The 26,993-nt window shown below is 43.8% G+C and overlaps 3 protein-coding genes across 3 annotated transcripts; 2 read left to right on the forward strand and 1 right to left on the reverse strand.

Annotated features, from left to right (window-relative positions):
* Nucleotides 1-993: 993 nt before the first annotated feature.
* Nucleotides 994-2,175, forward strand: LOC139220129 (transmembrane protein 238-like). Its single transcript, XM_070852198.1, has one exon. The coding sequence runs from the start codon at nucleotides 1,511-1,513 to the stop codon at nucleotides 1,976-1,978; it is 468 nt and encodes a 155-aa protein (XP_070708299.1). The 5' UTR covers nucleotides 994-1,510; the 3' UTR covers nucleotides 1,979-2,175.
* A 4,632-nt stretch (nucleotides 2,176-6,807) lies between these two features.
* Nucleotides 6,808-14,642, forward strand: get4 (guided entry of tail-anchored proteins factor 4). The gene is made up of 9 exons (XM_070851983.1): nucleotides 6,808-6,988; nucleotides 8,110-8,188; nucleotides 8,667-8,748; nucleotides 9,266-9,415; nucleotides 9,568-9,706; nucleotides 10,814-10,954; nucleotides 11,276-11,351; nucleotides 11,651-11,723; nucleotides 12,078-14,642. The coding sequence occupies exons 1-9, from the start codon at nucleotides 6,849-6,851 to the stop codon at nucleotides 12,167-12,169; spliced, it is 972 nt and encodes a 323-aa protein (XP_070708084.1). The 5' UTR covers nucleotides 6,808-6,848; the 3' UTR covers nucleotides 12,170-14,642.
* Nucleotides 14,643-16,786: 2,144 nt separating this feature from the next.
* Nucleotides 16,787-26,987, reverse strand: vps35l (VPS35 endosomal protein sorting factor like). Its single transcript, XM_070852122.1, has 30 exons — nucleotides 26,971-26,987; nucleotides 26,288-26,387; nucleotides 25,948-26,130; nucleotides 25,726-25,845; nucleotides 25,571-25,595; nucleotides 25,275-25,354; nucleotides 24,833-24,961; nucleotides 24,660-24,744; nucleotides 24,520-24,576; nucleotides 24,330-24,426; nucleotides 23,404-23,451; nucleotides 23,025-23,118; nucleotides 22,550-22,750; nucleotides 22,358-22,404; nucleotides 21,770-21,881; nucleotides 21,553-21,669; nucleotides 21,423-21,476; nucleotides 21,254-21,334; nucleotides 21,088-21,150; nucleotides 20,903-20,988; nucleotides 20,692-20,772; nucleotides 20,525-20,588; nucleotides 19,793-19,891; nucleotides 19,621-19,698; nucleotides 19,421-19,535; nucleotides 19,120-19,259; nucleotides 18,761-18,926; nucleotides 18,102-18,220; nucleotides 17,853-18,002; nucleotides 16,787-17,561 (listed from the first exon to the last, which is right to left on the reverse strand). The coding sequence occupies exons 1-30, from the start codon at nucleotides 26,985-26,987 to the stop codon at nucleotides 17,463-17,465; spliced, it is 2,907 nt and encodes a 968-aa protein (XP_070708223.1). The 3' UTR covers nucleotides 16,787-17,462.
* Between the last annotated feature and the right edge of the window lie 6 nt (nucleotides 26,988-26,993).

The raw sequence follows: 26,993 nt of genomic DNA on the forward strand, positions 1-26,993 counted from the left end.
GTGACTGCAGAGTTTTGTTTGCATCCTTTATTTGAGCTTTTTTCCCAAACGGATCACTCAAACGGCCACACTTGGTTTAACGTTAGCGGTGCTACAGTTTAAGAGCATTACTATCGAGCCATACAAAGCACTGCTGCTCGGTTAGTATGAGCTGTTAAAACAACTTTTATGTACTTTAACATCAGACGTGCGTTCGCCTTGAGAAGTGTTTGCTCTTGGTGAGTTAAGCCATCCGAGCTATGCGTGCATGGCTGCCAGCTGTATCAGATGACATGCCTATTGTTATTGGGATTATGCTCCGCTTGTACAGCTGCTGCCTGCTACTCGCTTGCAATAACGCTACATGGGCACAGTTATATCCCCCACAAGGCTTTGCACCTGTACATCCTTTGTATTGAAGACACCAAACATGCATACATCTACAAACAAGCTCATCAGGGAGACTGAAATCTGACTTTTTAATAGATGATATATTTTTTTCTGGAGATGAAGCGTGTGAGATGATCAGTGGTGATGGCATTGTTGTCACCAGGTGGGCTGGGTCTGTCCTTTCATCCAAGCCCTCCCTCTGCTGTGTGGGTGTGGTGGGCCATCTGGAATTACACCGTGTTCACGGGTTAGTGGGCAGGAGAGAGCGAGATGCATCACACACACACTCGCTTCTTGATCCTACAGATGATAAAACTCCCTCATATGACTGTTGGAAGGTGGCTGCATTGATTCACAGAGGGACCGGCCGAGCAGGCAGGACTGCTGGAGACGAGAGACACAGACGAGAGCTGGCGAGCTGTGGATGTTCAGCGGCTGTTGTTTCCATTATTCATGTGTTAAAAAGGTTCTGGAGGGGAGAAACAAAGCGGTAACAGGCGTTATTCTGTGAAGCAACCATGGAAGCAATTGGAGAAACTTCATTTCCAGATGACTCTGGGAGCCAAAGCCTGTGTCCGGACCCTCACAGCGGCGCTGCAGTGGCCCCAGGTTGGGCCCACCTCCACAAACCCATCATAGTGATGGTGATGGGATCTCTGATGTGTGTGGCAGGCGGACTCCTCTTCCTGCTCCAGTCGCTGGGGGTGACCGAGGCGTCCCGCTCTGTAGCCTCTGCCTGCCTGTCCATAGGGCTGCTGTTTGTTGTGATGGGGCTGGTGTGGGTCCCTGTACTGAAAGAGAAGCAGAGGCGGAAACAGTACAGCCAGGGGGCTTGAATACAGGATGAAAATGACTATAATAAGTGAGAGTGGAAACACTGTTTTCGTCAGGGATGATGCAAGTGCTTCCTCTGAAACATCCAATACGGTCACAAAGCTCGTGCGGCTCTTGCTGATAAGAGCTTGTGTCCGTTGTACTTTGACCAGCGTCGCTGCAGATTCTTTCATGTCTTTCTGTTCTGTCAGTGAGGAAAACACTTCACTGTCCTGCAGGTTCATCAACTGCCAGCAGCTGTCACTTGTGACTTTTTTCCACATCTGGATTAACTCTGTTTCCAGTTTAGCAGATCCCCACTGCCGCCATGTCAACATCTGTACAGGTAGAGCCCGTCATAGAGAGGAGCTATGGAGGAGTCGGCCGCTGCAAGTGCGCTTTCTGGTTCGCCGTGGCCCACGACATATTCGGCGTCTTCATCATGATGGTGGGGGTGTTTGGAGGGCTGGTCATCCATGACTTGTTCATCTACGCGGGGGCCATCATCATCTTCCTCAGCCTGATCTGGTGGGTGTTCTGGTACTCCGGGAACATCGACGTGCCACCGGAGGAGCTGGAGGATGACGTGGGCTTGATCAAGCTGAAGAACCGCAGGTTCAGCCGGGTGGTGAGGCGTGTGTCCGGCCGCCTCTCCAGCAGCATCAGGAACTCTCTCAGAAAGAGCGGCCGGCCCGTCAGAGGGGGCAACAGCAGAGACGTGTCGCTCTCCACCATCTATGACGGCACCATCGCCTCCACATCTAAAGACCTCGTGAGAGAGACACTGTCAATATGAACTAACCCACCGCAGAGTGTGAATGACACCAAGAGACACTGAACTTGGATCTTTATATTTGTTTCCTTTGCTTGTTAGTTTATTCTTTTGTGTTTGTTCTGCCAACAGACACTAGTAATGATTAGACAACACTGAAGCCTTGTCTAGATAAGATCCACATGTTCTTACCTCGCTGATAAGACGCAAACTTTACACACTGTAGCACAGACTGAATCAGACCACAGCATTCTCATCAGACACCATTTTGTTATCAGTCAGGTTCAGTAGGGCTGTGGTGGGTGTAAATAGAAAAATAAAAGGTAAAATGAGAGATTGGTTATGTTGAAGCTGTTTACAGCTTCATGTTTTTTTTTTGTAACAACAGTAGAACCAAATGCAGCCAGAAGGATGAGTCACACAGTTATTATTTATTTTATGTATGAAGGTACATTTAAACTATTATATCATCTGTCTAACAGATTAAGTACACGCTAACACATTGGTAATTTTAAGCATGTTTGTATTTTATTTCAATAAATAAAACTAAACTCCCACCTGGTGTGTGTTAAATGTCCTTGAATATTGGACCATAGGTGGCTCTCACAGTATTTATGATCAGATAAATCCTCCTCCTCCTGCAGAGGAATGTGAAAAACAACCTTTTAGTTACTAATTTAAGTGTTTGACGAAAACACTCCTTAAGTTTAGTTATTGTTTTTGGACAAAGTTGCTTCTGTGTGGTGAAATATCACACAGGAGGGGTTTGTGTTCCCTGTAAGTTGGTCTTTTAAGTCTTTAGCTGCCAGGAGAATAATTCTGGTGGAGGAACACTGAATCCCTTTATGACTCAGTGTCTTCACAGTTTCTTAGATAGGATACAAACACTAGTGTAGTTTATTCTACCGTCAAGCAGTGTGCAGTGAAAGAGTGACGTGATTATTGCTTCATCTGTGACACTAAAACCTTAGATTAGATATGAGCAGACCGATCAGACTGAGCGAGGGAATTATCGAAGTTATTACATGTCATCCTGAGCCTGATCCCACCTCCAGAACTGGAGTAAATACACCATGAAATGAAGAAGAAGGAGGAGGAGGAGGAGGAGGAAGAGAAAAAAAAGAATCCAGCCTTAGATACTCAGTATATATCAAAGCATAAAGAACAGAGTCAGAATGCAGTTTAGAGACAGTAAACGTGTATTTATTTCAGTGGATACAGAATTATTTGCATATGTTTGATTGATTTCTTATTTATTTATTTGATTGTCCCATCTAACCCTCGTGCACCTGCCAGCTACGTGTCACATAAGGAACATTTTCATAAAAATGAGATGTTTACAGCAGGTCTGTACGGAGCCCCCAGCGTCCACATGTTCAAGTTCACCTCTATGCAGAATATGAATATTGATCATGCATTGACCATCTAATGCTTCCCTCTGTGTGGGGGTGGACAGTGGGTGCCTTTAAGCTTACATTTACAGCTCAAAAGATGGTCGAAGAAGCTTGAAGATTTAAGAGGTTCTGGGAGATGTAGGAAGGCCCTAAACTGTGAACATCTTTATCAAACATACAGTGTGATGCCAACAGAGATCCAAATACTGCAGATGTCTGAGAACTTAACATGGTGGACGTAATTCCTTTTTTCCCATTTCTCTATGAGGAAAACAACAAGAGGAAGAGCAGCCCAGAGCTCTCAGGGAGCCTGCAGAAAAAAGGTCCTACCAGCCCTCTGGCTGTTTCTGTTGGCAGAGTGACCTCTACAATCTCCTGACTTGTCTCATTCTTGTTCCTGAACTAGTCTGACCTGTTTCTTCCTCTTTTTTTCCTCTGTCCATCTCTCTAACAGGCTCAGGAAAGGAGCAGTGGGAGACAGAGGGAGCAGCATGCACCTTAGGAGTGCTTCGATGGTCATGCCCAGCTCAGGGGACCCAGGCCCACCGTGTGTGTTCCCCCTCGGGTTCTCCTTTCTACTGCTCAGGAAGTACTGGAGTTACTTAGTCATTACAGTGCAGTTCTCCAGCAGAGCAAACAGTTTAGAGGGTTTAGTGGTTTAAACAGGTCAGTAATGCCAATATATATGCAGGCAAAGTTAAGTCTCAAACTAAAACTATTAGAATTCTACACAAATGAAATTAAAAAGCTTACAAATTGACTTCACAACAGAAGAAAAGGACTTTTGGAGGGTCTACTGGTAATATTTGACTCCAACTGGTTTTCCTACACTGCTTATGTTAATATAAAGTCACATCATTTTTGAATGTGTTACAATGTGAGACTAATTTCAGCCACCAGAGGTCAGGAGTACAGAAGTCTTCTGTGTGATCTTAAATCATTAATGTCACAGTCTGCACTCAGCTTGTCAGAGTCTGAGCCAATCTTTCATTACCAGCTGTTTTAGTGATGAATATCATCTGGACACTGAGCCACAGAACAGAGCAAGAGGCTTAACGAGAGGCTTCAAGCATCGTCAGCCCTCATTTTCTTCCTCATAAAACATTTGCAAAGTAGATTTAGAGTTGCTTATTGAGACATTCTGTCTTTCTATCATCTTACAGTGATGCTGAGAAGAAGCCTTCGCCTGCAGGAAGCAGGTTTTTACACGGAGGAGGGAACTCCATCCGTGTCCTACAAGGAGGTCATGTGCAGGTGAGTTACTGCAGCATTTCTGTACCTGTGTACTGTGAGTGGATATGCTGTGATGTTAGCACACTATTCATCTACACATATATCAGACTTACCTAACTTCTGTTGCACCTTTTAGGGTCTTTCGGAGGAGAACCAGTCCAGGCCATGGTCCCATGATATGGCTGTGAGTGGCAACAGTGATGCTGTTGACCTGCCTGTTGTGGATCAGGCCAGCGATTATTGGGCTCCTCACGCAGGGACTGTGGACAATAATCAGACCTCATGTACAGCGTGCACGGGGACCCAGGCCAGTCTCCCCTGGGCCACCGTTAGCACAACCAAGAGGACTCGCACCGTTTGGGCCAGAAGAAATGAGGGTAAGCACTGCCTCTGACCTGTAACCACAGCAGTTTATAAGAGAGAGACTAGTTTCAGGTAGATTTGTTATCAAGCTCTAAACATCCTGTTTGTTCTGTCTGCAGCCAGAGCACAGTGTGGATTATTTGCAGAGATCCTCACTGGTTGGCTTTTCCTGCTGCTCCTGGGGTTTGGGGTTTGCATAAATGTATTACCACCTAATGTTCAATTTCTTGGGTTCAGAACACAATTTTAATTTCAAAAGATCCAAATCTGAATCAAACCTGGTTAATTCTGAGGTTTCTACAGTAAAGTCAATAGAGACTTGTAATGTCCTCCAGGTATAAAAGATGTTCTCCAAGTACAAATATGCATGCAGATTTTCACACCTGAACATTTGTGACATTGCGTACCAATCAAATGACATTACATTGCTATGCAGCACCCGAGCACCTTACCAGATTTAATGTTCAAAATAAGTACTTTCTCAGCATTTTAACATTTAATTTAAACACAGGGAATGACTTTTTATCAGCCAATTAGTCCTGTCACGGCAAATAAGAACGACTCCAATCGAACCAAGCAAGTGCATCCACTGTCCCAGGATTTGTCCGGACACAAAATCTGCAGAAAAAAGTTTTTCCCACTTCTGAAGAGATGGCCTCCTGCCCTGCTCAGTCTGCAACAAGAGCAAGAGAAAAGACTCTGAGTTCTCTGCACAACTTCAGGAAATGAAGAGGATGATGGTGAAGAGGCTGTAATAGTTGCAGTAGCTCAACATGGAGCCTGGGAGCAGCAGGCTTAACACCCTGACCTCTGACCTTCCAGCTCTCCATCTGTAATCATGAAACAATCATAATGGATGGTCAGTGAATGCACAGTCTGTGGTATTTTTATCATTCCTTCCTATGTGCCCTCTATAATTCAAGATAATATTATTCCCTGTCCATGTTCATTAAAATCAGTGATGAGTGTTTAACATCAGGAGCTGGATATATCTTTAGGAAAATGAAAGGGGCACTCCACAGATTTTACAAATAAAGATCTGGTGCTTTGTCTTTAGAAGAAACTAATAAATGATCATGTCTTAAGTCTGGAGAAACAAACCCCAGAAAGCCTGTGTAGGAACATGGAGTTTGAATCTGTTTGAGCAGGCAGAGAGGGTCTAATAAAAAAAAATACATGCTTTGTTTGCATGGTTTTTTTTTTTACATAAAGGACATAAAGGATGCAGCTTTGTAGTGTAACTCCATTGATACAGTATTGCATTTACTAGGGCATCCACAAGACAACCATAAAAACACAAGCACAGGCTGACTTAATTATCGTGAAAATGTTTTGAATATTGAATAAAGAATACATTTATAAATCACCCCGTTCAAATGAGAAGAATAAAAAATCTTTATAAAAATGTTGTGCAAGTCTGTACACGTGCAGTGGGTTAAAAGTGTGAGTCCAACCACAATGGAACAAAAATTAATATAACAGAATCACTATTTGTTTGTTTGCACGCTGTGTCCTACAGTGCAGGTCCTTTGTGATGACTCTTGAGTAATAAACTGACAACACAACCTACCCAATGGTCCCCCTATAATAAATTATAGGGAGTGGATAATCAAGGAGGAGACTACTCAGACAAACCTCATGAAACCATGTGATCGTGACCATGACCGCTATTTAAAACCACAAACGTAGTTTAATTCCTTTACTCTGACGCTTACTATGCTGCCGTCAGGGTAACACAGTCGGTCACAAGGTGTGATGAACTTGTGTCCGGATCTCCATCTTTCCCAACCACAAACACCACATAACACACCGGCTACGGCGAGCGAGGAGGGTCTGTCTTCTTTAAAGCTTTCCGGTCTCCCGCTGTCAACACTTGGCCCGAGCGCTGCTGAGGAGCGACGACGATGTCGGAGCAGGAGTCTCTGAGGTGCTCCAGTGCCAGAAACCGTGGCGGCGTGCAGAGGGTGGAGGGAAAACTGCGAGCCAGCGTAGAAAAGGGGGATTACTATGAAGCACATCAGATGTACAGGACTTTATTTTTTAGGTAAGGCTCCGTTTCACGCTCGTAGGTGCAGTTGTAATTGTCATTTGGCTTTGGGGCCTGCCTGTTCCAGATCATTCTGCTGTCAAGCGTGCTGACATGCCTGGCCGTTTATGATTGGTTGGATTTCACCGTGGACCCACCCACTCACGCCGGTCCGCCTGTTTGTTTGGACAGCTGGAGTGTCGATCTCACACACTCACAAAATGGGACTAATGGCTAGTTTGTTAGCTACGAGCAACACAACCGACTTAGCTAGAGTCAGTTGGTGTGCTAATGAAAGACAGCCAGGCAGTCTATGTTTACACGTTATTGGAAAACACACTTCAGGTGTAAATGAACAGAAAATTACTGCTAACTGCTTTGTTAGCCGCTGTCATTTCCCAAACGCGTGTGAAAGCTATCCAGCTGTGTTAGCATGTAACGTTAGCTACATAGCCACACACTGCACCGCCGCAGTCTGAGCTATGATGGCTAGACATGTCTGTACCTACTGCCTAATAGATTTAGTTAGTCTTGATTTTACTGCTAGTTATGCTAATCTTCGGAGTCTGGGCCAAGTCTAGTCAGAATTAGTAATGGTCTGTCTTGTAGGGTTTATTTCACACACTTGCTGGTGCTCAAATCTACCTGTTCACTTACAGTAAAGCCCCCTGGATGCTCTTCTGGGCAGCGATCAGGTTGATTGAGCTGCCAAACTGGTTGGCTGTCAGCCTTGAGCATAACTTGTTAAAAATGGTGATTTGTTGTGAATTCAATCTGGTTAAAGCCAGACCTTCTCCATATCACAGAGCCAGTATGTTGCCCTCCTGTTTCTTCGTCATTGGCCAGCTTTTCCTTATTATTACAGTCAGAATTGCAGCATTGACTCCTGAAATATTGTGATACATTCTGTATAAGTAGTTCAGAAAGTACTGCAGCTGTCCTGTGAACTTCAACAGTGTTATTTCACTCATTGCAATATTAACATTGACACCTTGTTTTGTACCTCAAGCCAGACCGGTGTTCACGTGTCTTATCTTGCAGCCTCAGTAAGGAATGGCATTGAGAGCAAACATGTCTCCGTGTTGATAAGAAACCCGTGTCATCTCATGTGCAGTGCTGACACCCCTGTCTCCCATCAGGTACATGTCACAGGCAAAACACGCTGAGGCCAGGGAGCTGATGTACAATGGCGCTCTACTCTTCTTCAGCTATAATCAGGTACATGCTACACTAGATTTTTCAAGTGTGCACATGTTCATGGAAACACTGCAGAAAGGAAAATGATAATGTCACGATTGGTGATTGTGTTTGGCGACTGTGCTAATTGTCTACTTTTGTGTAATTGTGATACTAAACCTTTTAAAATAACAAAGCTTCTGTGTGGGATCTAATCTAACAGCTAATGCTTACATCCTATTATTTTATCATTAGTACGACATATAAACTTTGAGAGGAGTTACACTAATACTACACACATGTACACATTATCAGGTCTAAAACCCCTCATCTAAACATCCACACTTAAATCGGTGTTAAGTGTGCATGTATAGTAAGCCAGAGGCAATCAGATGCCAGTTGATTGATTTATTGATAAAGCTTCTTCCGGTCCCCCAAGGTGCGTGTGTGACATATAATTCTTTTGAAAATATGCAATTGAAAAAAATAAAAGCTCATTTGGTTGTGTTTTCATCTCCAGCAAAACAGTGCAGCAGACCTGTCCATGCTGGTGCTGGAGGTGTTGGAGAAATCTGAAACAAAAGTTGAAGATGAAATATTAGGTGAGTGGCAGCCTTCGGCCTTTAATATGCACCAATTCGTCTTCAAGATGGCCTGTGGTTAACTATGAATGCTGTAACAATGAAATGTATCCGAGCGGATAGTTGAGGGACACGTTGTGCTTTTATACCCACGGTCTTTATTGCGTTGAAGAGAGTCACATTAACACCAGTTGTTTTGGGAAGTTAGCCCTTGTATTGTTATTGAGTTATTATCAACCAGCACCTTTCACAGCAAGGTTTACACAACTTCAAAACACAAAGAAGGAGCACTTAAACTTTTTAATGGAAGTTAATAATGCTTTTAAAGAAGAATGTAACCATCGCAGAAAGTGCCAATGTTAAAATGAATGTCTTGTGTTCAAGATGTATTCATTATTTAGAGAATGTCCTGATCAATGAGTACCTGATACATTTTAGGATGATGACTGGGTGTAAGTTTTTGGTTAGCAGTGGTTATGGTTGATAATGTTCTCTGGAGTGATGGAAGCATGAATCTGTGTGTGTGTGTGTGGAGCAGAAAGCCTGGCTAAGCTGTTCAGCCTGATGGACCAGAACTCCCCAGAGAGAGTAGCATTTGTGTCCAGAGCCTTGAAATGGTCCACAGGAGGATCCGGCAAGTTGGGTCACCCAAAACTACACCAGCTGCTGGCCGTCACCTTGTGGAAAGGTAATCAATCAATCATTTATTTTATAAACTGCAGAGGAATGCACCAGTTATATTCCAGTCACACCCTGGATTGGCACACACCAGCTTCTGCACCTGTCTGTGGTATATCCAGTTTGTGTTGCCCTTAGTAGTGTCCATTTTTGTGTGTCCAGAGCAAAACTACAGCGAGTCTCGTTACCACTTCCTGCATTCGTCTGACGGGGAGGGCTGTGCACAGATGCTGGTGGAGTATTCGGCGTCACGAGGCTTCCGCAGCGAGGTCGACATGTTTGTGGCGCAGGCCGTCCTACAGTATGTGAAGTGTGACACCCACACAAACATTATTTTTCTCGTACGAATTAAAGAGCAACTTGCAGGTTGTAAATGTTTATTCATACAACTGCGACGGACCACAGCCGTATGGTTATGAGCCTGTTAGGAATAACAATCAGAGAAGAGAAGCTCAGTTGTGGTGTGAGGAGAACCAGTGGATAAGTGGGCTGTAGCTCACGCTGTGGTCACATCACTACATTGCAGTAGTTTGCTGTCATCTGCCAGGCTATAGCAAAACCGGCCAGGAGTGTTTATACTTACCCATAACAGAAAGTAAGGCGCAAGTAACACCTTCGTGTCTCGCAATGCGTGATATAACCCTACAGCTACGTTGTGTTTTACGGAGCTCTCCCTTGCTCTACCTTTTACAGTGAGAGAGAGAGAGATCGCTGCCTGACTAAAATTACTGTGTCACGTGTTGCTTCTCATTACTGAAATTGTGCTGACAAATTTGGAAGTTATCAAATGTTAGAAAACAAGACTCCTTGTCTCCTTTTCCTGCTATAGGAAAACTCCATATGCTGACAGGTTACAGTTTGTTGCAACCTGTACAAACGCAATAATTTACCGTGACGATATGTGGTGAAACTACCGCAGCGGACAGCGACTCCCTTATTTGACATCATATGACACATTGCTGAATAAAAGAGCGCTTGTAGGAGCTTGGTGTAAAATGGCCACTTTCTCCTCTGAATTTCTGCCCTTGTATTTTGTAAAACATATTAAGTCCTACGTTACCACTTAAAATTGTCATTTTCAGACAAGGTTAAGTATAAATGTCAGAAAAAAATGAACCTGCAAGTTGCCCTTTAAGGTGTAGCATCTGTATGTGCAGCAGACAAACTGGTATTGATGTATCCTCCTCCACCACATTAGCCTGCAGTCCATTTTCTTTCTGTCAGCAGCTTCTTGAAAATGTCTCTGATCTCTCTGTGTTTCTGGCCCACCGCTCTTCTCCCTCTCTGTCATCGTCATCCTCTGTGTCATTTTTTCTTTCCCTTCTTCTCCTTTTGTCTTTTCCCCTCTGTCCCTTTTTCTATTTCTGTCCCTTTTTTTTCTATTTCTGTCTGAACGTCCACCCTTCAGGTTCCTCTGCTTAAAGAACAAAAACAGCGCTTCCGTGGTGTTCAGCACATACACAGAGAAACACCCGTCCATAGAGAAGGGCCCTCCCTTTGTCCAGCCTCTACTAAACTTTATCTGGTTTCTGCTGCTGGCAGTGGATGGGTGAGGACAAATGTTTATTTAACCATTAAAAAAACTTTGGTGTAGATGTATTTATTCATTCAAATATATGTTGAACTTATTAGGACCTCAATGATGCATGATAGTATCTTACATGTTACCTCTTATTCTGTATGTATTCTAATGTAATAAGCTAATTAAGTTGGCATTAGCTCACGTTTTGTACAGAGACCAGAACAAAGTCTGCCATAACTACTGCTGGGCTTGTTCCTCTTCCACTTTACAGCACTCGTTAGTATTCGAAAAATAGATTGAGGATAATAATTTACAGTATTCTAAAGCCTTTTTGTCTTTGTTTTTCAGGGGTAAATTAACAGTTTTCACAGTGTTATGTGAGCAATATCAACCTTCCCTGAAGAGGGACCCCATGTATAATGAAGTGAGTGTTCCCAAAAAGCTGCTCAATGCCTGATGCGTGCATTAAATGACCATGTGTACTATATGTATTCTGCTTGTATGATTTCACTCTAACCTTATTCAGGATGAGGTCATCATAAACAGGACAGTGGCTTATTTTGAACGTTTTATTCATGCTATGATGGAATATTTTAGTCCGTGTTGAGATGGTCACCATCTGTGGCTGTAATTTGGTAACCTGTTTTAATCTCAACCATTTCCCCCTGTCCTCCTCTTCCTCTTCCTCTTCCTCTTCCCTCTGACACGTTCTTGTCTCCACAGTATCTCGACAGAATAGGACAGCTTTTCTTTGGCGTTCCACCCAGGCAGTCCCCATCATATGGTGGGCTGCTAGGTGAGTAGAGCAACACTCGAGATAAATTACCGATCAACTGTACTGCTGAATCACACTCCTCAGGTTACAGATTAGTTGTGCCGTGCGAAATTCTCACTAAATACATGAACGTATATCGTCTCAAGCTTTATGTGACAGTTTATTATAGGCATTAAAGAATGGGTTTGACATTTTGGGAATTATTCTCGTTTGTTTTCTTACCAAAACTTAAATGGAAGATAGGTACCACTCAGGTCTGTACGTCTGGAGCTAAATATTTTTCTGGGTACAGCGACTTCCTGTAGCTAAACACCCTTTGTAAACTGTAGCACTAATGTGTGTACAGACTGATGACCGGTATGTTGCTCCCTGCAGGAAACCTGCTCAACAGCCTGATGGGTTCAGGGGAGGAGGATGACTTGGCTGAAGAAGCCCAGGAGGACAGCAGCCCCATAGAGCTGGACTGAGCCTGCTGCAGGACAAAGAGAACAAACGAACATACACAAAAAATAGAGGAAGACCACACCGCCTCCCTCCTTCATCTCCACAGCAAGGGTGGGGCGAGGTGCCGGTCTGTTGTCAGAGGTGTGCCGTTTCCAAAAACCCCTTCCCACCCAACCAGTCTAAAATCAGAGCAAGTATCAGGCCGCCAGAACATCCCTCTCAGCGCTGCTGGGACTGACTGCACCAAACTGCAAACTCTTCCCGTGTTGAATTATTCTAAGATTATATTATTTTATTTCAGTCATTGTTTGCATTAGTTTGGGAGTCTTGCTCTCTGTTTAGGGTGTATGCTTTTTAAACAAGAGATAACAAACTTCCCTCTCCTTGTGAAAACCTGCTCCCAAGAGATGGGAATGGTTGAAGTCTCCCAGTGGAGAGGATCTCATCACAAATACAACCCTCTTATAATGATGCGACCAGCAGCATTATGAGTAGGGTTTAATGAACTCACTGCAACTATACAACTGTTTTGTTTTTCACACAGCCACATGGAGCTTGATCAGAGTTGAGGTGTTACAACTTTCTCCTTTTAAGTCTCTTCTGTCAGTAGTAAATTGTATTGTAAGTGTAGTTAAGGCCACCTCTCAGTTTCTCATCTTGTTTGTCCATCAGCTATGGGACAAAAAGACAACAGAGTTCATCTTGCACCTTCAGTATATCAACTAAACCATCCCCTTCTGCCCAGCGTCCCCCCCCTATGGACCATAAAGGTGGCTCTCATTTCTATTTAAATGGATTACTGCAAACTGTATACCAATAACTCCATTGTAGAGGCCACACTTTTTACTGTGCACTTGCTGAACTGCTGCTGAGCTTGTTTGCATCTCCAAGAAGAATTGCGTGGAAAAGTCCAATCTTGGATTTGGATTTTTTTTGTTTTCTTTTTTTGAACAGTTGCCAAGTCATAGAAAATGTCTGGCAGTGAGGTGTTGGAAGCACTTAGTCTTTGTTTTGCTGGTTGTCAGTTCCGGCTGTCTACGTGTCGCTGTGAAAAATAAAAAGTCAAATCTTGGGGACACCTTCAAAGTTTGTAAAGTGATCTTTTGTTAGAGGAGCGAAATGATATGATAGTTATAAAATGCTAATATCTCCACTTAGTCTTTTGTGCGATTGTGCTCTCCGATTGTTTCCCTGGAACAGTTCCTCTTGGAAGCGGATCAAGGGATCCATCAGCTCAGCTAGTGCACAATCAGAAGTGTGGTTCCTCCAATAGCTACTGTTCATGAGTGTTAACTTCACGGGCCCTCAGAAAACACACGCTCACTGCCCGCTCCATCTGACAGCTTTCTTGTCTTTTCTCACATCATTCGGTCTTCAGCCTCTTTTCGTCCTCATAGGGACATTCGATCAGTCCAGGTCTTGTCAGGTCTGCTGGTTTTTAAGCCCCAACTGCGCTTCAGATAATCTTTAAAAGGGGTCAAATCCCCCCTGTGAAGTCAAATTACAATTAATGCTAGGAAGCTGGGAAAGTTCAGAAGTCTTCCAGCGTAAAGTTTATTTACTTTTATGTAATTATCTGTGTGGGACTGTGGAACACCTAAATGACCAATACTAAATAAGAAATGATGAAATAAAGTTTGTATGAATCAGTAGAGTAAAACACTGTATATAAGTGAACCAATATGTAGCTCGGTAAACTTGGTAACTCAGTTTTGGGGAATATTTAAGTTTCCTACATCAACAAAAAAAAAAGAAATAGAAATAAACTCCCCCCAGTAAATGATGAAACATCACAAAAATTTGTTATAACCACTTATTTAACTAAATCACATGTTTTGTATTTACACATTATTTTGTTTCATTTTCGAATGAAATACCAGTTCAGTATTGGCCACCCTGGGATGCCATATGGGACTGGGCAGTGCTACAGAGGGACAGATAGAATAGTGCTGAGTCGTTAGCGGACAAGCTCTGCTGTGATCATTTTTCTGTAATAGTGGTATTGTACTGCGAAAGAGACGATGTGGAGGTCAAACGGTGAACGGCAGCGAACAGATTGGAAAAATAGAAACATATTTAGATAACTGCTGTAACAGTATTGTGTCAGTAAAAGTCCCAAAAACTGGTTCCTACACAATTTGCATTTTCCAAAGAGATCAGTCGGTTAAACAATGACAGAAGACGCTCCATTACTCATATCACATCAGTTTTATCATTCAGTGTCAGCTGTCATAACTGGATTCTGTGTGACATGTCGGGTGCAGAAAGGACTTCTTGCTAACCTGAAAGTTAGGTTTTTTTTTTTAACTCTCCTTTTAATTATCTGGCAATAAGAAAAGGTGTGTGACCAAAGGTCTGCCTGTGTCAGAGAACATCACCACAGCTGTTTGCTTTTGTTTTTCTTTGAGAACTAAAGGGGAGTGTTTGCCTTTTTGATGATTCACTAACTGAGTAAATAAACTACAACTGAGAAGTTTGAGAATGTCTTGAAACAAATGCGGTCCTGTCCATTTCTTATTGCATCATGTTGTGTTAATAAATAGTTGGTGCATGGGGCACTGGGAAAGAAAATTAGAATTAACAACCAAGGGTTATAAAAGAAAATTAAAGCTGCAAGCAGCGTTGGAGGGCCCTCGCACCTTCGTGCACGTCGGGGTGTGCAGCGGCTTCGTCCTGTTCCCGGATTCCGACCCTTCAACGCGGCTGAGAATTTTCATGTATTTTGGACAGTGCATGAAGGAGTTACATGTCACTTCCTGTGTCCCCTATGTGGCGCTAGAGAACAGCCACTAATCACATCCTATAGTCCAGTATATGAAGTGTTGACTACACTGTGAAAATATCATGCAAATCAAATGATGATTGGCACAGAAGTCTTACTTCCTGTTGCCACAAGGTGGAGCAATGACTGCGCCCGCTAACTGGCATGTAGGTGTCTTCATGCTGGGACCTTTATTAATCATGACAAGTTTGAAACAGATTGGATAATGTACACTGAAGAAACAGCAATTTCCTGTTTCATGGTGAACACGGCGTTGCCATGGTGACATCGTTTGGCGAAACCTCAAGAGCTTCATAAGTGAGCATCATCCATATCTAAGCATACCTAGACTATACTATATACTATATCTTGGGAATGTTTTGACTGAATTTGAAGTGGCTGTGGCTAACCTGCTGGGATGGACACTCAGAGAATAGAACGTATCACTTCCTGTCACCACTAGGTGGCGCAATGAGTGTAGTTCAAAATTGGTCTGTAGATGTCTTCAGACTTGGACTGTCATCAGACGTGTTGAATTTGGTAAAGATTGGACCTTGTATAGTCGAGTTACAACACTACGAAATGTTCATGGCAAAGGATCGAAACTCGCCGCGCTGCCATGGCAACGCCTTTGAACAAGGACTGATAGTTGTCTGTGTGGAACATCATCAAGGTCTTGAGGCTTTTCTGACAAAACATGAGAAGTGTGAAACACACTTGATAATCTACACTGAACTTAGAAGAACTTTCTGTTTCATGGCGAGATATGGAAGTTTGACAGCTTGCCATGGGCAAACCGATTTTTAATAACTTTTCATCTTTAATGTCTTTTCTACCAGCTGACCAGGTTTGAGGTGGATCAGATCAACCTCCTCGCTTTCATGGCGAACGAGGCGTTGCCACGGTGACAGCGTTTGATGAAACCTCAAGAGCTTCATAACTTTGCATCATCCACATCTTGGGAATGTTTGGACCAAATTTGAGGTGGCTGTGGTTAACCTGCTGAGAGAGAGACGTCTGAGAATAAAACATGCACTTCCTCCTGCCACTAGGTGGCGCTATGACTATGGTTCTAAATTAGCATGTGCATGTCTTCAGAGCTGGACAGTCATCAAACAGTATAAATGTGGTGAAGATAGGACCTTGTAGAGTCGAGTTACTGCACTTTTAATGCTCATGCGAAGGAAAATTTTCTTTCCTGACCAAATTTGAAGTGGATCTGGTCAACTGGCTGGTCTTGAGACATCATAGCGTAAAACATAGCATTTCCTATCGCCACCAGGTGGCGCTATGACTGTGAATGAACATTGACATGTAGACATCTTCAGGGCGGGACTCTTATCAAACATCTCAAGTTTGGTGCTGATTGGATCATGTAGAGTCAAATTATTAACAACTTCCTGTTTCATGGCGAGACACTGAAGTTTGACAGCTGGCCACGCCCACACCGTTAAAGTTTTGTAGAGACCTTTAATAACTTTTCATCGTTAATGACTTTTCTACCAGCTGACCAAGTTTGAAGTGGATCGCGGACTAGTTTGTTCATTTATGACCCCTGTAAATTGCCAAAAATGTACGGAAAATCCAATATGGCCGACTTCCTGTTGGGTTTAGGTCATCGCTCCAAGAGACTTTTTTGTACGAACCCACCAAATTTTGTACATGCACATAAAACACAGTTCCGGGGCTTGAAATTAGGGGGCGCTATGGAGCCATTTTGCCACACCCATTTGCAAGACTCATAAAATATGTAATTTTTCACCACGACTGATGCGTGTGCAAAGTTTCACGAGTGCCCTAAAAACTACATCTTGTTTATTTGATACTGAATAAGCAAAACAGAATTAGTATCAATGAGAACAACAGATCAAAAATAGAATTGTACTCAAATTCAATGCAGGATGAATGTTTATTTCTACAAATACATTAGGACGACATGTTAAAACATTTGTGAAACTGATAATATTATACAGTATATAAATTGTATGCATGATAATACAGTTGAACAGTTGGTGGATCTTCAGTCGTGTGTTAGATGCAGGGAAGCACTGCAGGTAAATTACAGCAGCGACTTCAACGTAAGCATCAAGCTAAAACTTTGCAGCACATGAGATGCTAATTGACTTGTTTGTCCTGTTTGTGTATTAAAGTCGCCCACCTGTGACAGAGGAGCAGGAAACATGCAAAGAAATGGATTTTTTCTGTCTTTGCAAACTTAAAATCATTGTTATCATTCATTGAAGTTCTATGACTTATTTTATCTAACATACCCCCGGATGTTGACATTGAATAGGAACAGTGACGAAAACTTTGAGTGCATGATTTTGTTGTCCTTTGATAGTTTAATTAGTTGCGATTTCTTGGCTTGAAAATGGCAAAAAACAAGACATTTTAGCAAAAGCTGCAAATAGCAACATGTTTTTCCACGTTGGTCCAAAGTGATTTCACAAAGTGTCCTTGCACAAAATACATTAAGGCATTTTTTTCTTCTTCTTTATGCTTCTTATTATTTTGTATTTACACAATCCTTTTCCAAAGGTTGTTGAGGCTGATGTTCAGGTGCGGGACTGCAGTGCCAGCCTCTGGACTGTATCTGCCAGGTGGCTCATGTCAGGCTGCTGAGCCCGGTACTTGATGTACTCCAGAGTCCGAACCTGGAGCAGACAGAAGACACGGGGAGTCACTAAGGCTGCACACTAGGGTAAGAATGTTCACTAGGGTCTGGAGGCACTTTAAGTGTTTCAAATGTGTGTAGGTGTGTGTGGGTGTGAGGTTAAGACTTGATTTGAATGGTAAAGTTAGAATTAGGTTATAGGATAAGGATTAGTGTTTGGCAATTCGTTGTGATGGTTAAGGTTTGGGTGAGGGGCTAGGAAAAGCTTTACATCAACTAGTGTCCTCACAAATGTGGAAAGACGAGGATGTGTGAGTGTGAGAGAACTCACAGAGATACGAGTCTCACAGTATCCGTGTTTGTGGCTGAGGTTCCACAAGTTGACGGCCAGCTGGCTCAGCTTGTTGTTCCTCAGGTCACCGTGAGCCAGCAGGACACCGAACAAGGAAAATGCGAGAGCGCCCTGGCGCCGCATGCTCTGCTGCAGAGAGGCGACAAGAACACGTCAATGCAACGCTGTTCATCACCGTTCACGCAGCCACAAAAACGCGGCGGTGGTAGTGAGCCGCCTCTGCCTCACCTCGTCCCGACTGAGCGCCTTCAGGTGGTCCAGGACCTGTCCGATCAGAGTCTCACACAGCTTGTTGATCTCAGACAGGAACTTGGGGTCTCCTCCATACAGTGTCTCATTGGAGTCCACTGAGACCAGGAAAAAGATCACATAACATCTCTCCACAAATGTTCCAACTCAGAAAGATGAAAGTAAAGCTACTTGTCATACAACACTTAAAACTTGTTCATCTAAATGTACACAGAAATTAACGTTGGGCTGATCCAAAAAGAAGGATTAGGGAGTTCTGCTTTCTGAAACTTGGGAATTTTGTGTTCCAAAAACAAGGGCTCAGAGAAAAAAAAGAATCTTGTGGCCTGGATTTGTGTTTAAGAAAGAAAACAAAACAAACGTGTGCAGTATTGTGGATTCAGTGTATCACATACATATGTAAGACACAGTGTAGGGCTGCAACTAATTCTTTTTTCAATGTCAATTTATCAAATAGTTGTTTGGTCTGTAACACACAAAGACATTCAGTTCACTGAAACTAGAGGAATAAAGAAACCTGAACATTGATTGTTCTTTTTCTTTTCTTAGACAAATCACTCAAACCAATTCATCGATTATCAAAATAGTTGACGAATAATTTACAAGTTGAGAACTACTCCGTTAATCGTTAGCTGTACCTTTAGGGATGGCGTACAGGTAGGTTTCCTGGCTCATGGCAGCAAGCAGAGGCAGAGCGCTGACGTAGACCCGCACCTTGGCGTCACTGTTGTCCTCCCAGGTGTAATCCTGGACCATGTTGAGCAGACCGCGGACAAGGTAGAGCACACCGTGCTCTGGATGGTCCTGCAAACACACACACACACACACACACACGAAGATGAGCCTGTTGGTTTGGTACTTGATCTCCTTTCACTCAGAATCCTGACTGGACTATCTATCTATCTATGCGGAGGAATGTGCAAAGCGTTTCCACTATGGATGACTTTCCTCATCTTTCTGCTTTGAAAGGCAGAGGAAAGGAGACTGATTGTGTTACCGGGACGACCAGCAGCGTAGCCAGGAAGTTGTTGATGAAGTCAAACAGGAAACACTCAGAGGAGCGAAGCTTCCCCTCCACGCTGATGGAGCGAGGGACCTCCGGAATAATACTGACCGCTGCCTTTAGGAAAGCGTCCGCTGGAGGTGTGAGGAGAAGGATGGAGAGAGGGAAGAAGGACGCAGGGAATAGGAAGGAGACAAGGGAGGAAGAAAGGAAAAGGAGGGGGGGATAACAGAGGAGGAATATTAGTATATATTTTCACTCCTAGTCTAATATGTGAAAGGAAGCAGCTGCCCACCCTGGGAGAGACACTGGTTTGCCAACGCAACCTGACCAGACAGCAGATAGAGGCTGAGACGACTGAAGATGCTGCTGAGAGACGGGATGGTGATGAAGCTGTAGGCAGCGCACGCCTGGAGGACAGAGAAACATCAGCATTCATGAAATCTCTCGCCGTAGGAGTGTACGGTGGCCTGCAGGGATCGTATGTTGACTCACCCTGACGAAAGCTGCTGTTTTTCTTGAGTGACTCCCTCTCATCACCCTATTGGTCTCCATCGCCAGCTGGTTCACCGCCTGGAAGGGACCAGGTGAACATAGAGGATTGTGTGTGTGCGCATGAATGTCGCACACAAATTAAAACATAAAACAAACGTAGATTTATACTCACATGAATGAGCTGCACCAGCACTGGCTCCAGGTTACAGAAGGTGGCTCTGGCCTCCACACAGAAACTCAACTGCTGCTCAAAGTCACGACCAAAAGAAACCTAAAGGAGACGGACGAACAGATAAAACACACAGTTCCTTTTTTACTCAACGACTGCCTTTTATCAAATTCACTTATATGACATTTGATGTTTCATCATCAGATTGGGGCATTGTTTCATCTTGGTGGGTATGTAAGTTTCATCATGCAGGTCTGAGTTCTACAGTACACCGTTTATTGGGACATTTTGTTTCTTATCACCATCAAATCCCATAAAAAGACCAAAACCAACCATCTTACTTACTCACTCACTAGTACGTATCGTCTGATTGTCTGTGTTGTCAGAGACAATAATGTTTCTTACTCCTCTCCACCATGAAGCTCCATTGTTGTACATAAATGATTAAAAAACACATAAATGACCGTCCTGCTGGTGGACACACTCACAAGAGCGCCAAATGTGTATTAATTCACAGCTGAAAATAGTCCCCAACAAATACAAATACAAATACTATTTTCAACTGATTTAGTTTCCTCCCAACTACAATGTCCAGCTGTTCATTCAGCCTTCAAAAGAACATGAAACCATGTATTTGTGAAGTGCCTGGGGCCGAGAGAGAGAGAGAGGACGTCAGAACATACCAGATAATAGAAAATAACACCAGTGTTACTTTTAAAGTCTGAGGAGTCTCACCATGCGGATGAAGCCGATGATCAGCAGAGCCAAAGATCGTTTCTCATCCTCAAGAGTGAGAGCGCTGCAACACAAAGAGCAGATTACTGACTGAAGACTGTCGCGCACACACACACACACACACACACACACACACACACACACACACACACACACACACGTCCTACTTGACAGAGTCGTGCATGGTCTTGCAGATGTGCAACATGGCGTTAAGGATGACAGGGTCTCTGGTGGGCTCCACCTGGTGTCTGCAGGAGACAAACCAACAGATGGAAACAGATTAGAAGTCTAGCTTATTTTTTACAAACCCATTTGTGAGATGTCACTTTCTTGTCACATAAATCTCGTTGTCCTGTGAAACTGTGAGGTGGCTCTTACTTGATGAAGACCTCCATGATGGATCTGCAGACCTCCACCCTCACGCTGTCCTTCTGGAACATGTCTAAGAACGGGAGGAAGCGCTCCTGGAAAACAGAAATATTGGGGAACATTGTGACATAATAAAGGTCAGTTGTCACTGAAAAAGCTTTGACCATGTGCAGTTTGACCTGGTGTTTGCTCACCATAGAGAAGAGCACGGAGAAGTCGTGGAAGTAGGTGAGGATCTTCCTGATCACAGACTGCAGCTGGATGCAGAACAAAGCAGAACAGAGTCACTACAGAACAGACGGCAGTGGGAGGGAGAACAGTTCACGGTTCAATGGTGAGTTGTCCTGTTGGCCTGCTAACCTGAGGATAAGCGTCCTCAAATGCCCGGTCAGGGGTCATGTGTTTGATGATGTCAGCCAGAACGGTGTTGACCTCACGTTTCTGAGAACCAGAGTAAAAGAGAAAAAAACTTTAAATTCCACACAATAAAAAACGTTGCAACTCCTCTTCCCTCCTGTGCTTTACTCACTGTGAAGTGTCGGCAGGTGAACTCCACCCAGATCTCAGCACAGTTGATGTAATCCTACAAACCACATACACAGTCAGAACCTGAATTTAAATAAAACATCTGTATGACAGCAGCTTTATGCTCTCAGTACCTGAGGACTGCGGATTTTGGTGACAACCTTCCAGGCTTCGTTGAGGATCGTCAGTCTCTCTGATTCTGGAGGGTCGGCGCAACCCAGGCTGCGACCCAGAGACCCGAACAACAGATGCTGAGGAGAAGACGAGGCTCTTGTTTATGTTTCAAACTGATCTATTTAAAACATTAGCGTTCATTGTATCGCCACATCACAACTGTTCACGTCCGCTGACCTTTGGGAAGCCGGCCTCGTCGCAGTCTTTGATCATACCGATGAAGTCCGTGGCTCTGGCTGCTACAAACTCAGGCCTGAACGCCCTCATGACTGAATTCAGCAGCAAGGCACTATGGGAAACAGAAAGATGTTGGATCTTTGCAGGGAAAATCTCTGATTTTCATCAGCACCAGAAACCACTGAAACACAGCAGCATTTTCTTTGTTGGCAACTGTATTAACCTCTTAACATTCTTTTGTTTCTTAAACTGGATTCTTCGTGAAGTGCTTCCCTAACTTGTGATCCCTTAAAGACTCAACAATGTCTACAAAGTATCTCAATAATTTGAGATCGTGGCAGAAATACGTTTTTTTTCTACCTGCTGTCCTTTTTTTTTTTTATGTCACCGTAAACTTTGTTTATCACCTTGTGACCTCTTGGTTTTCCCAATAAATTTGGTCTAAACGACCACTATATCTTGAAGACTGATACAGATTTAATTTCCTATTTCTCTCTGGAGGAAAATTAAAACTCTTGTAGCACATTATCTTTCACAAACAGGAAAGAAGCCTACAAATTAACTTCACGTCATTATTACTGTACTCACTTGTTCCCCAGCTTCTTGCATCTCTCCATCATCTCTGTGAGCAGAGGCTGAAATGGAAACACAAGCAGCAGTTTGGACCAAACCCCACTTTTGTACTAAAACAACAGAAAGCTGACCATTTTGTCAGCATTCAATAACTGTGAGGAGTTAAAGTTGAACAATCTCCTAAGTGAATTGCGTGCGTCCACGTGCCTCTGGAGCTCTGTAGGCGATGCACTGCAGGATCCAGTTGATGGCCGGAGAATAAAGCGTCAGGTACTCGGGCACCTCCACCCTCTGAAGGACCAGCTGGTTCTGGACACTCTCCCCGCTGATCTGCCGGAAAGTGCCCAGCAGGTCGAAGAAGTTGCGATTCAGGCTGTCTTTCAGGTGGGGGGCGACTTCCATGCCCACCTGGAAGGAGAGAGCACTGTGACTTCTTGCCCTTCGTTTTCTTCAACTGATCATAATAACGGTAAGAACATGACTGCAACTGTGAAACACTCAAAAAAGTCCAGATAAAATTGATTCATGCTGCTATTTTGTTGGTTAAAGTTACGAACAAGATTTTGATTCATTCAGGATGGACATTTTGTTGACCAAAGAACATTTGACACTGAAAATGAGCCAACAGATAAGAAATGGAGACAGGATTGAGGAGAAAAAGTAGGAAGTGATCCTGTCTCACCCTGCAGAGGTAAGCCCTGGTGTACGCTGCCACCAGAGGGTCTCCAATCCCTCTGATCATGGCTGTCAACCGAGGGAGCGTCTCCTGAATACCACTGTGGAGGCAGGAAGCAAGCTGTGTTACTAAACCTCTTAAGCAGAAGGAACTATTTCATTGGTCCACTGTATCAAACAAAATAAAGCAATAATATCTGATTTAGAAAAGAAAAGTGCATGCTGTGATACAAATCTAACTAATGTGCTGAAACAAGTAAAGGCAGAATATGTAAAAAAAAAAAGGTTTTCAGGCTGAATTTACTACAAGTCGACCTGAGGGTAAACCTGGGATGCGAAGGCTGACTGATAAACCCCATTAAGGGAACAGGCGGTTAGAAACGTACGTTTTGTTCAGGAAGCGGTTGCACTTGAGAATGGCTGCCTCAACGTATCTGGTTGCAGAGGTCAAAGAGTCAGATGTGTATAAGAGGTAAGAAGTGTGGCTTTAGTGGTCAGGGATGTCACGGAGGAAATGAACGTGCGGCATTCCAAAAAAAACAGGTCAGCACCGAATTAGTCCAGCTTTTCCGAGACAGTCTACGTGTTCTTCCAAATGGAAAACTGATGCTCAAATATTTCCTTTCTTTTAAAGGAAAACTTTTAAAACTGGGTCGTAGTTGTACATATTTTGGGTTTGAAATGGCTGGTGGGTGTAAAACGTTTTGGAATTGGGCCAGTAGTTCACTTCCACCGACAACTGAAAACAGGCAGTGAATAGGCTGCGATGACTTTGGGGCTATTGCGTCTGATCAAAGTATGTCCACTAGAAGTGCTGGTTTTTGCAACTGTCAGGCTCAGAGTGTTATTCAACGTGTCTGATAACATTACAGAGAAAGACAAGACCTGTGTGATCATTTTTCTTTAACCAAACCAGACACCAGACTCTATTGACAGAAACAGTTATCTCATCCTGCATCATGGGAGCGGCTGGTCTACTGCTGCCTCAAACGGATAGTTAGTGTGTGTTGCACGGATATTTGTTGGATTCATACTAACCAACAAACAGCTGTAGTGTACAATTACTGTTTCTGTTGATGGAGTCTTGGTGGCTTAGAAGCGAGCGATATGACAGCTGCTCGACTTCAAATAACAACCTGAGCCTGTGAGAAACAAGCTTGTTCACAGCCAGTTTTATATGTAACACATGTACAAATAAATTGAGCCCAGGTTTAAAATACGTGAGTTATACTTTAAGCAGGGATGTAGACTGATGATTTGAAAAATTAGAGTCAGTAGAAAGGGGGGGGTCAACAGATCCATTAAAGGATACAATCTGGGCAGAAGCTCCCTGATGGAGGCGATCTTGAAGAACCAGTTGAGGCATGTCTCTTTGGCCGTATCATTCACGTCATCAACTGTGAATGAGTCTGAGGGGGGGGGAGGAAACCAAGCCATGAACCATGAAACCACTACATGTGACTGAACATGAGAAAGTAACTTACAAAACATCCCGTCAGTACCTGGCAGGGGTCGTGGGTCTGAGCACATGGTCCAGATTCTATCGTACACCAGCCGACCTGCAAACAAGTGTGAGACTTAAATCAGAAAATTTGCATCGTTTTCTTTACCGAACGGAGAGAAACAAGACCTCCGTACGCACCGAAAGTGTCGAGGATATCGGTGATGAGGACGAACTTGCTGGGGTAGAACTGGATCACTGAGGTGTCGGACAGAAGCTTAGAGCACTGGAACACAGATCGGTGTTTTTACACAGGAGACAGGGATTTTTTCAGGATTTTATTTTAGGGACGAGGGTTTTTACTGCTGGATTACCTGGATGACGATTTTCAGGGCTTTGACCTTCTGGTCGGAGGCCCAGGCCTCCTTCAGGGACTGGTTCAGCTCCTCGATGCGGTTGGCGTAATCCTGCTGGGAGAGGTTGAGCAGCTCTCTCTGGGAACCCTGCACACACAAGTAGGTCCAAAACACACACTCGATTCACTCTGCTATGTTTACGTCAATGAAAACCCAATGAGTTTATGGCTTATTTAAGCACCAATGGAAACAGTGGAACAAATACCTGTAATATATAAACAGGTTGTGTATGAATTCAAACACAAATAACAGAGCATTTGGTGACCAATTTCATTCAAGGAGTCTTACAAGCTGGACTTGTAACCCTGCCACACTTGACCCATTCAAGTGTCCTGTACAGGAGAACACACACACACACATACACGCCTGTTCCCATGTGAGTTTAGAGAGGAAAACGCACCTCCTCCAGATCATCCAGTTCCTCCAGGCGAGTACGAACTTTCTCTGACACAGCTGAGGATCCTGGACTTGGAGCTTTTCCTACAGTGACAACAAGAGCGATGGGGTCATCATTCATTTTTCAATGAAAACAGCTACCTGCAAAACAGTGAGCTGAAAGATGCTGTAGAGTTATGAGGGACTGAGAGGAACTGCAGAACCAGGCATTAATTCTCTCCACTCTTAACATATGTGTAACATTGATTATAGCAGCTATATTTTTTTTCCCAATACAATAAATACAAGCACGGGTCTTACCTTTATCAGAACCCATGAAAAGATTCTGTGAAGACAAAGTAACTGGATTAGGTTTCTGTCTTACAAAGCAAGACTTTGTCCAAAGGGCTGATCAGACAAACTCCTTTAGTGACAGAACCACTGGAACCTCACTGCTATGATGGATGATGACTCACAATTGAGAGTTTCTCTGTGGTGGTGAACCTGGCCAGGATCTCTCCCCGTTTTGCCAACCAGGGCTCAAAGTCTGGTCCCACCGCCTCTTCCTCCTTCTCCCTCCTCTTCCTTCCCAGATCCTAGAAGCACAACATGTCTCCTATGAAAGCAAGCTACAGTTTCATGGCCTCTTCGCTTGAATCAGGATAGAAACGCCTCTGCGGCGGCATTAGTGAACTGACCCCTGTGGAGGCGCTGTGTGGCACGGCGGGGAGCTCACTGGCCGAGGCTGCTGCAAACATGGAGAGGGGGTCGGTTCCATCCAGCATGGAGCTGAGGGGGTCCGAGGGCGCAGAGGAGGAGGAGGAAGACGAGGAGGAGGTGCTGCCTTTACGAGTCCCACGGCGGGTCTTTGTATCTGTCACCTGAGAGAGTGTTAAACGGACACCTTGTCAAATGTAACGGAAATGTGCTTCTCACAGCATCGACAGTTGATTTCAATGTCTGTTCAATGACAGATTGTGTTGAAGTACACTGATGCAGTATTGGGTGATACAACACTGATATCAGCAGATGGTCTACCATGATGGGTTTGAGGGGATGGTAGTCTCCAAACTCGACCGGAGCAGCCTCAGGACGACACCTCTGTAGCTCTGCATCATAGTTGCGCCCACGGGAACGCCTTGTTACACAGCAGGCAGACAGACAGACAGACAGACAGACAGGCAGACAGACAGACAGACAGACAGGACACCAGAGCAGGTTCAGCTCTTTCTACTTCCAGTCACCATGTGGGCTCACACAGACAGCCTGAGGAGTCTGAACACTCACTGTGGTTTAGCAGCTGTGGAGAGCATGCAGTGCATTTGCATTGTATTTTGGTGTGTGTGTGTGTGTGTGTGTGTGTGTCCTCATGTCTGTACATTTAAATCTAAATTACCTGAATATGAAAGAGCTATAAAAACCTGTGTAATAACTTTCACACATCCCAGTAAGCCTAGCTAGACAACAACCAAACTACAACCAAACAGGAGCATTTGATTCAGCCATCACTTAGTTATGTTGCATTAGACTGTCACTGTTGACAACCTGCATACAAAAAGTTGACGTTTCATTAAGGACTTTAAATTATGATTAAGCTGACGATACACGCATTACCAAGGCATGCACGTTCTCGAAATTCGCACAATATCCATAAGTACGTGATTTAACCGATTAAAGTTACTGATACGGAGTGTTTTTAAATGAGAAAAAAAGCATCTCACCACTGCACCGTAGCCATTTTTCT

The sequence above is a fragment of the Pempheris klunzingeri genome, chromosome 20 (assembly GCF_042242105.1).
Source record: "Pempheris klunzingeri isolate RE-2024b chromosome 20, fPemKlu1.hap1, whole genome shotgun sequence".
In the NCBI taxonomy this organism is placed as follows: Eukaryota; Metazoa; Chordata; class Actinopteri; order Acropomatiformes; family Pempheridae; genus Pempheris; species Pempheris klunzingeri.

What these genes read in the sequence shown, in the direction of transcription:
- get4 (XM_070851983.1), top strand. Translation starts at nt 6,849, where the DNA reads ATGTCGGAGCAGGAGTCTCTGAGGTGCTCCAGTGCCAGAAACCGTGGC. An exon ending in AGTTGAAGATGAAATATTAG is followed by an intron (nt 8,749 to 9,265) that starts GTGAGTGGCAGC and finishes TGTGTGGAGCAG; the next exon opens with AAAGCCTGGCTAAGCTGTTC. An exon ending in ATCATATGGTGGGCTGCTAG is followed by an intron (nt 11,724 to 12,077) that starts GTGAGTAGAGCA and finishes TGCTCCCTGCAG; the next exon opens with GAAACCTGCTCAACAGCCTG.
- vps35l (XM_070852122.1), bottom strand. An exon ending in CACACAGCGCCTCCACAGGG is followed by an intron (nt 25,846 to 25,947) that starts GTCAGTTCACTA and finishes TTGTGCTTCTAG; the next exon opens with GATCTGGGAAGGAAGAGGAG. An exon ending in AAACAGCAGCTTTCGTCAGG is followed by an intron (nt 19,536 to 19,620) that starts GTGAGTCAACAT and finishes TCTGTCCTCCAG; the next exon opens with GCGTGCGCTGCCTACAGCTT.
- LOC139220129 (XM_070852198.1), top strand. Translation starts at nt 1,511, where the DNA reads ATGTCAACATCTGTACAGGTAGAGCCCGTCATAGAGAGGAGCTATGGA.